The sequence below is a fragment of the Neomonachus schauinslandi genome, chromosome 4, assembly GCF_002201575.2.
Source record: "Neomonachus schauinslandi chromosome 4, ASM220157v2, whole genome shotgun sequence".
Classification (NCBI taxonomy): domain Eukaryota; kingdom Metazoa; phylum Chordata; class Mammalia; order Carnivora; family Phocidae; genus Neomonachus; species Neomonachus schauinslandi.
This window is the reverse complement of record NC_058406.1, coordinates 140,039,431-140,048,578: the sequence shown is the minus strand read 5'-3', so window position 1 is coordinate 140,048,578 and position 9,148 is coordinate 140,039,431. Positions and strand designations below refer to the sequence as shown.

Here is a 9,148-nt window from a genome sequence, read left to right as displayed (position 1 = left end):
AGAATGAGAGAGAGCACATGAGAGGGGGGAGGGTCAGAGGGAGAAGCAGACTCCCTGCCGAGCAGGGAGCCCGATGCGGGACTCGATCCAGGGACTCCAGGATCATGACCTGAGCCGAAGGCAGTCACCCAAGCAACTGAGCCACCCAGGCGCCCTCAAGGCTACTTTCTTCTCTGAAAACTGGGGTCGGAGGGGGAATGAGCTCCCCCTCAACCCTTCTCCCCCGAGAATCCGGGGTTCCTGCCGGTCTTTCCTCTGTGAAAACAGAACCTTGGTTGGGGGGCTTGGAACCTTGACCGCTGTGAAAATTTACTTTGGCGATACTGTACAGCACCTGAGGCTCTTAGTCTACCAGACTTTGAAAAGTTTGTGGTGTGATTTTGAAAATTATTACGACTTAGAAGCAGAGATTTTGTACTATTTAGGTTTAAAATTTGAGCCCTTTGTTTTTATCTGCATAATGTTAAGGAAGGGTGTTGGATTGTCATCCCAGTTTTGGCTTTTCTATTAGACCGTTCGTGGGCCTTGGTTTATCTAGTTATGAAAGGGGATTAGAGAGTGACGGTTGGCAATAGTGCATATGATACGTATTATTTGAACTAGGTGTTTAATTATTTTGAACTTTAAAATACACATTTTTGACTGCCTGCTATGTTAAGGGTTATGGGGGGCTGTTAGGGCAACAGGTAATGAAAGACAGGCTTGATTGCTATCCTCCAAATGCTTATAGTCAGATGCGGAGATGTTAAAAGATATAGGCAGAGGGATGGGAGGGGTACTAGGTATGAAACTAGTTAGCCTCAAGTTCCCAAATTAGAGCATTGGTGAGTTAAAAGTTCCATTTTAGTGGGGTGATCATCATTTAGATAATGAGGGCTAACATTTTTGAAGTTTTACTATAACCAGGCATTGCATTGAACGTTATCTCATATAATCTCCATTTCTATCCTGTGAAGTGAGAACTGTTATTTTAACCATTTTTTGGAAGAAGAAACTGAAGTAAGGTTAAGTAATGTATCCAAGTCACACAGCCAGAAATATGTTGGATTTGATGGCAGGTAGGATATCTACAGTATTGCATATAGCCACTGTGCTAAAAAACAGAACTGGAGGAGATAGAAAAGGATAGAAAAAAATCAAGATCAAGAGAGACTAGAAAGATTTTTAAGTAATAAAACTCCACTCTAAGCCAAAGGCAGTGAAAAACATTCTTCCCTAGATATATTGAATTTGGGGGGAGTTGGAACTAATATTACAGTTTCCAGGTTTTTCATGGGTTTTTGTAGCCCTCATTATTTGTTTTCTTGTTCCTAAACCTTTCTCTCATCATGATGTTAGTAAGTTGAATTGGAGATATTTTCCAGGAGTTTGTTGAGATTGGAGGCAACTGCTGAGTGGCTGAGGTTTCATTTTTCTGTCTCTTTCTATATGTAATCTGTGTTAAAAAACACTTCTCTGAACGTTTATTTTTCTTTTTTTAAAATTATTATTATGTTAATCACCGTACATTACATCATTAGTTTTTGATGTAGTGTTCCATGATACATTATTTGCGTGTAACACGCAGTGCTCCATGCAGAACGTGCCCTCTTTAATACCCATCACCAGGCTAACCCATCCTCCCACGCCCCTGAACTTTTACTTTTCAGCAGATTTGTACTGAGTGCTTACTGTGTGAACAAGGCTCTGTTCTAAGCTCTGGAGATATATTGAACATAAGAAATAGAAACACTTTTCCTCATTGATCTTACAGATAAGAAGGAAAGGTAGTTGAGTAACTACCTTTGTAGTAAATGTAATTAATGCAAAGTGTTGGGAAAAGAGAAACAAAGTTATACCTAACCTGATCTTGAAGGGAGGAAGGGGGAAAGTGTGAGCAATTAGAGATGAGATATAAAGAATGATTGGAGGTTAAAGAATAGTGGGAATATGAGGACAAAAGAATATTCCAGTAGAGAGAGTAGCATGATACAGGCCCTAAGGTAAGAAAAAGTGGTATTTTTGAGGACCTGAAATTATGAATGGAGCCTGAAATGGGAGAATAAACTGATATAAACCGGGGCTAAAAAATCAGGCAAGTACCAGTGTATTAGTTATCTATTACTGCATAGCAGATTATTGCACAACTTAATGGTTTAAAGCAGCAAACAGTCTCATTGTGTTTTGGTGATCAAATCCAGGCTTAGCTGGATGCCTCTGGCAGAAGGTTTCTCATAAGGATTGAATCAAGCTATTCGGCTGCTGAGGTTTCATTTGAGGGCTCAATTTAGAGGTAGAGGGAAAGTTATGCCTATAACCTCGCTCATGTAGTTGTAGGCAGGCCTTTGTACTCACCTAGAAGGCTTCTCAAAAGGGCTGCCTTAAGACACAGCAACTTCCCCCAGGGCAGGCAAGCAATCAAAGAAAACACATGAGAGAATGAGTGTTAAAGATGGAAGTCCAGTTCGTTTATAACCTAATCTTGAAGTAACATCCCTTCACTTTTGCATATTCTGTTTTTTTAAAGAGAGCCAGTAAGTCCAGCCTACATTTAAGGGAAGGGAATTACACAAAGGAGTGAATATTAGAAGTACAGAAGGGAGAGATCTTTCTTCCCAGGAGTCTTCCAGCTGGTTTAGGGATTAAACTGCATGAGACAACAGGAACAAAAACCAGGGTTTTATTATGTGTGCACGGATGTCCAATGATGAAATTGAGACTGAAAGAAATGACCAAGGCAGACAGTTTTTATACATTTTAGGCATAATAAATTTGTGAGGAACTGGCAGGATAAAGAAAACAGATGTTTGGGAGCTTTATTTAGTAAGGAATTTTAAGTATAATTTAGGCTGAGGTAGTAGATTTGTAACAAAGGCTTGTTTCTATTGCTTTTTGGGTTTTAACGTCCTTATCTCTGGTGATGAGGATGTCTTTTTACTTCTTAGTACAGGAAGGGTATTTTTCATATGGGAGATTTATTTCCTGTTTTCAGGGAGTCAGAGGAGGGTCTCAGTGTTCTTGCACCAGCAGTTTCCCAAATAGCTTGAATTCAGAATAATCAGTATACCATTGTGCTACATTTTGAGGCAGCCTGCCCTGGGCCCTGACAAAAGGCAGGAATCATTTGGGGCCATTTTAATTAATTTATCTGTATATTTTTAAATTGAGATATAATTGACATGTAACAGTTTCAGGTGTATGACACAATGATATAATATTATAATATTTGTGCATATTGCCAGATGATCCCCGCAATTAGTAAAGTTAACATCCGTCTCTACAGTTTTTTTCTCTTGATGAGAACTTTTAAGATTTACTCTCTTAGTAACTTCCAAATATACATACAGTATTATTAACTGTAGTTATCGTGCTGTACATTACATCCTAGGACTTATTTTATAACTGGAAGTTTATACTTTTTGACCATCTTCACACATTTAACCAGCCCCCTTCTACTCCCCCTCTGGCAGCCACCAATCTGTTCTCTATTTATAAGTTTGGCTTTTGTTTTAGATTCCACAATGAGATCATACTGCATTTGTCTTTCTTGTCTGACATATTTCACTTAGCGTAATGCCCTCAAGGTCCCTTCATGTTGTCACACATGGCAAGATTTCATTCTTTTTATGGCTGAAAAATATTCTATTGTGTGTATATATATATATCACATTTGTTTTATGCATTCATAGATGGACACTCATGTTGCTTCCATGCCTTGGCAACCGTAAATAATGCTGCAGTGAACATGGGGGTGCATATATCTTTTTGAGTTACTGTTTCTGTTACCTTTGGATAAACACCCAGTAGAATTGCTGGGCCATATGGTAGTTCTATTTTTTATTTTTTGATTAAACTTCATGCCGTTTTTTTTTTTTTTTTTAAGATTTTTATTTATTGAGAGAGAGAATGATAGAGAGCATGAGAGGGAGGAGGGTCAGAGGGAGAAGCAGACTCCCTGCTGAGCAGGGAGCCCAATGCGGGACTTGATCCTGGGACTCCAGGATCATGACCTGAGCCGAAGGCAGTCGCTTAACCAACTGAGCCACCCAGGTGCCCCTTCATGCTGTTTTCTATAGTGGCTGGACCAATTTACATTCCCACCAACAGTGCACAAGGGTTCCTCTTCTCCACATCCTCACCAACACTTATTATTTCTTGTTTTTTTGACAATACCATTCTAAGAAGTGTGAGATGATACCACATTGTGGTTTTGATTTGCATTTCCCTAATGAGTACCTTTTCATGTACCTGTTGGCTATCTCTAAGTCTCTGGAAAAATGTCTCTTCTGATACTCTGCCCGTGTTTTAATTGGACTGGTTTTTTAAATTGTTTTGGCTATTGAATTGTGAGAATTCTTTATATATTTTGGATGTTAATCCCTTATCAGATATATGATATGCCAATTTTTTCTTCAGTTCGGTAGGTTGCCTTTACATTTTGTTGATAGTTTTGTTTCCCGTGCACAGGAAGTTTAGTTTGATGGAGTCCCACTAGTTTATTTTTACTTTTGTTGCCTTTGCTTTTGGTGTTAAATCTAAAAAGTTATTGCCAAGATCATCGTCAAGGAGCTTACCCCCTATGTTTTCTTCTAGGAGTTTATGGTTTTAGGTTTGATGTTCAAGTTTTTAGTCCCTTTTGAGTTAATTTTTGTGTATGCTGTAATACAGTGGTTCAGTTTTATTCTTTTTCTTAAATATATTTTTTTTAATATTTATTTGAGAGAGAGAGAATGAGAGAGCACATGAGAGGGGTTAGGGTCAGAGGGAGAAGCAGACTCCCTGCCGAGCAGGGAGCCCGATGCGAGACTCAATCCAGGGACTCCAGGATCATGACCTGAGCCGAAGGCAGTTGCTTAACCAACTGAGCCACCCAGGCACCCAGTTTAGTCTTTTTCATGTGGCTATCCAGTTTTCTGGACACTCATTGAAAAGACTGTTTTTTCCTCATTGTATATTCTTGGCTCCTATATTTTAAATTAGTTGGCCCATATATGCATGAGTTTATTTCTGAACTCACTATTTTGTTCCATTGATCTATGTGTGCGAATACTATACTGTTCTGATTACTGTAGCTTTGTAATATATTTTTAAATCAGGAAGCATGATGCCTCCTGCTTTGTTCTTCTCAAGGTTGCTTTGGCTATTTGGGGTCTTTTGTGGTTCCATACAAACTTCAGGATCCTTTGTTCTGTTTCTGTGAAAAGTGCAACTGGAATTTGAAAATGCCGTTGAATCTGCAGATTGCTTCAGGTAGTATGGACAGTTTCACAGTATTCTTCCAATCCATTAGCACGGAATATCTTTCCATTTATTTGTGTCTTCAGTTTCTTTCATCAGTGTCTTACAGTTTTTAGTGCACAGGTCTTTTACCAGATTCTTGGTTAAATTTATTTCTAGGTATTTTATTCTTTTTGATATAATGATAAATGGGATTGTTTTCTTAATTTCTCTGATAGTTCATTATTAGTATATAGAAATGCAATAGGTACTGCGGCTCTCCTTGCAGAGGCGGCAGCTCCAGAGCAGAGAACGAACTGCGGCGGTCGGCGTCATGGCAGGGCAGGCGTTTAGAAAGTTTCTTCCCCTCTTTGACCGAGTTTTAGTTGAAAGGAGCGCAGCTGAAACTGTAACCAAAGGAGGTATTATGCTTCCTGAAAAATCTCAAGGAAAAGTGTTGCAAGCAACAGTAGTAGCTGTTGGATCGGGCTCTAAAGGAAAGGGTGGAGAGATTCAACCAGTTAGTGTGAAAGTTGGAGATAAAGTTCTTCTCCCAGAATATGGAGGCACCAAAGTAGTTCTAGATGACAAGGATTATTTCTTATTTAGAGATGGTGACATTCTCAGAAAGTATGTGGACTGAAATCATTATTAAAGTGGCATGAAGTGAAGCTGCCCATTCCAGTGAAGTTGTGAAATCTTTCATCATGTAAATAATTTTCATGTCTCTCTTTTATAATAAACTAATGGTATCCAAACTAAAAAAAAAAAAAAAAAAAAAAAGAAATGCAATATATTTTTGTATATTGATTTTGTATCTTGCTACTTTACTGAATTTGTTTATTATTTCCAACAGTTTTGGGGTGAGGTCTTTAGGGTTTTCTATATGTAATACCATGTTACTACAAATTTACTTCTTCCTTTCTGATTTGGGTATCTTTTCTTTTCCTTTTTTTATTCCTAATTGCTGTAGTTAGGATTTCTAATACCGTGTTGAATAAAAGTGAGAGTGGGCATTCTTGTCTTCATTCTCATTTTAGAGGAAAAGCTTTTGGCTTTTCACCACTGAGTATGATACTAGCTGTGAGCTTGTCATGTATTGCCTTTATTTATTTATTTTTTTGACAGAGCGAGAGATCGAGAGAGCACAAGAGAGGGAGTGGCAGGCAGAGGGAGAGGGAGAAGCAGGCTCCCCCCGAGCAAGGAGCCGGATGCCGGGCTCAATCCCAGGACCCTTGGGATCATGACCTGAGCTGAAGGCAGATATTTAACCAACTGAGCCACCCAGGCGCCCCATGTATTGGCTTTATTATGTTGAGATATATTCCCTCTATATCCACTTTATTGAGAATTTTATCATGAATGGATATTGAATTTTTGTCAGATGCTTTTTCAATATCTATTGAGATAATCATGTGATTTGGGGCCTTCATTTTGTTGTGTCACCTTGATTGGTTTGCAGATTTTTGAATCTTTCTTGCAGTACCCAGAATAAATCCCACTTGATCATGATGTATGATATTTTCAATGGATTCTTAAAAATTTTAATTCTAGTGTAGCTAAGATACAGTGTTATATTCATTTCCGGTGTACAGTATAGTGATTCAACAATTTCATATATTACTAAGTGCTCATAGAGATTAAGTGTACTCTTAATTCCCTTCACCTATTTCACCCTTCCCTCCACCCACCTCCACTCTGGTAACCATCTGTTTTTTTGTTGTTGTTGTTGTTGTTCATTTGTGTTGTTTTTTAAATTCCACACATGAGTGAAATCATACGGTATTTGTGTTTCTTTGACTTATTTTGCTCAACCATTATACTCTCTAGATCCATTCATGTTGTAAATTTCAAGACTTCATTATTATTATTTTTTTTAAAGATTTTATTTATTCATTTGACAGAGAGACAGCGAGAGCAGGAACACAAGCAGGGGGAGTGGGAGAGGGAGAAGCAGGCCCCCTGCCGAGCAGGGAGCCTGATGCGGGGCTCGATCCCAGGACCCTGGGATCATGACCTGAGCCAAAGGCAGACGCCTAACGACTGAGCCACCCAGGCGCCCCAAGACTTCATTATTTTTTATGGCTAAATAATATTACATTGTTATCTATATACTACATTTTCTTTATTCATTCATCTATTGATGGACTCTTGGGTTGCTTCCTTATTTTGGCTATTGTAAATAATGCTGCAGTAAACATACATGTGCATTTATTCTTTTGAATTAGTGTTTTCATATTCTTTGGGTAAATACCCAGTGGTGTGATAGCTGGATCATAGGGTAATTTCATTTAAAAATTTTTGAGGAAACTCCGTACTGTTTCTCACAGTGGCTGCACCAGTTTACATTCCCACCAAGAGTGCATGAGAGTTCCTTTTTCTCCACATCCTTGCCAAGACTCGTTTGTGTTTTTTATTTTAGCCATTCTGATAGATGTGAGGTGATACCTCTTTGTGGTTTTGATTAGCATTTTCCTGATGCAGAGTGATGTTGAGCATCTTTTCATGGGTCTGTTGGCCATCTGTATGTCTTCTTTGGAGAAATGTCTGTCTGTTCATGTCTTCTGCCCATTTTTAAATTGGATTTTTTGTTTTTTTGGGTGTTGAGTTGTATAACTTCTTTATATATTTTGGATACTAACCCTTTATCACATATGTCATTTGAAAATATCTTCTCCCAGTCAGTAGGTTGTTTTTTAGTTTTGTCGGTTGTTTCCTTTGCTGTGCAGAAGTTTTTATTTTGATGTAGTCCCAGCAGTTTATTTTTGCTTTTGTTTCCCTTGCCTCAGGAGACCTATCAAGAAAAATGTTTTATGGCTGATGTCAGAGAAATTATTGCCTGTGCTCTCTTCTAAGGTTTTTATGGTTTCAGATCTCACATTTAGGTCCTCAGTTCATTTTGAGTTTATTTTTTTTTTTTGTATGGTGTAAGAAAATGGTCCAGTTTCATTCTTTTGCATGTAGCTGTCCAGTTTTCTCAACACCATTTGTTGAAGAGACTGTCTTTTTCCCATTGCATAGTCTTGCCTTCTTTGTCATAGATTAATTGACCATGTAATTGTGGGTTTATTTCTGGGCTCTCTGTTCTGTTCCATTGATCTATGTGTCTGTTTTTCTGCCAGCACCATAGTGTTTTAATTATTACAGCTTTGTAAGATATCTTGAAATCTTGAATTGTGATACCTCCAGTATTGTTTTTCTTTTTCAAGATTGCTTTGGCTATCTAAGGTCTTTGTGGCTCCATACAAATTTTAGGATTGTTTTTCTAGTTCTGGGAAGAATACTATTGATATTTTTGTTAGGGATTGCATTAAATCTGTAGCTTGCTTGGGGTAATATGGACATGTTAACAATATTTGTTCTTTCATTCCATGAGCATGGAACTCCTTTCCATTTGTTTGTGTTGTCTTCAATTTCTTTCATCAGTGTTTTATAGTTTTCAGAGTACAGGTGTTACATCCTTGGTTAAGTTTATTTCTAGGGATTTAATTATTTTTGGTGCAGTTGTAAATGGGATTGTTTTCTTCCTTTCTCTTTCTGCTGCTTCATTATTAGTGTATAGAAGAGCAGCAGATTTCTGTATGTTGATTTTGTATCTTGTGACTTTACTGAATTCATGTATCACTTCTGGTACCTTTTTTTTTGGCGACTTTAGGGTTTTTTACATGTAGTATTCTGTCATCTGCAATTAGTAAAAGTGTTACTTCTTCCTTACCAATTTGGATGTCTTTTATTCCTTTCTCTTTTCTGATTGCTGTGGCTAGGACTTCCAGTACTATGCTGAATAAAAGTGGTGAGAATGGACATCCTTGTCTTATTTCTGACCTTAGTGGAAAAGCTCTCAATTTTCCTCCATTAAGTAATGATATTGGCTGTGTTTTTCATATATGGCCTTTATTATGTTGAGGTATGTTCCCTCTCTACCTACTTTGTTGAGGGTTTTATCATGAAT

At 37.9% G+C, this 9,148-nt stretch overlaps 2 protein-coding genes across 4 annotated transcripts in view; both read left to right on the top strand.

The window, feature by feature from the left end:
- RMDN1 (regulator of microtubule dynamics 1) overlaps nt 1-9,148 on the top strand; it is a 52,552-nt gene that overhangs the window by 602 nt on the left and 42,802 nt on the right. The window lies entirely within an intron of this gene.
- On the top strand, nt 5,474-5,839 carry LOC110579126 (10 kDa heat shock protein, mitochondrial-like). The gene has a single exon (XM_044914649.1). The coding sequence runs from the start codon at nt 5,531-5,533 to the stop codon at nt 5,837-5,839; it is 309 nt and encodes a 102-aa protein (XP_044770584.1). The 5' UTR covers nt 5,474-5,530.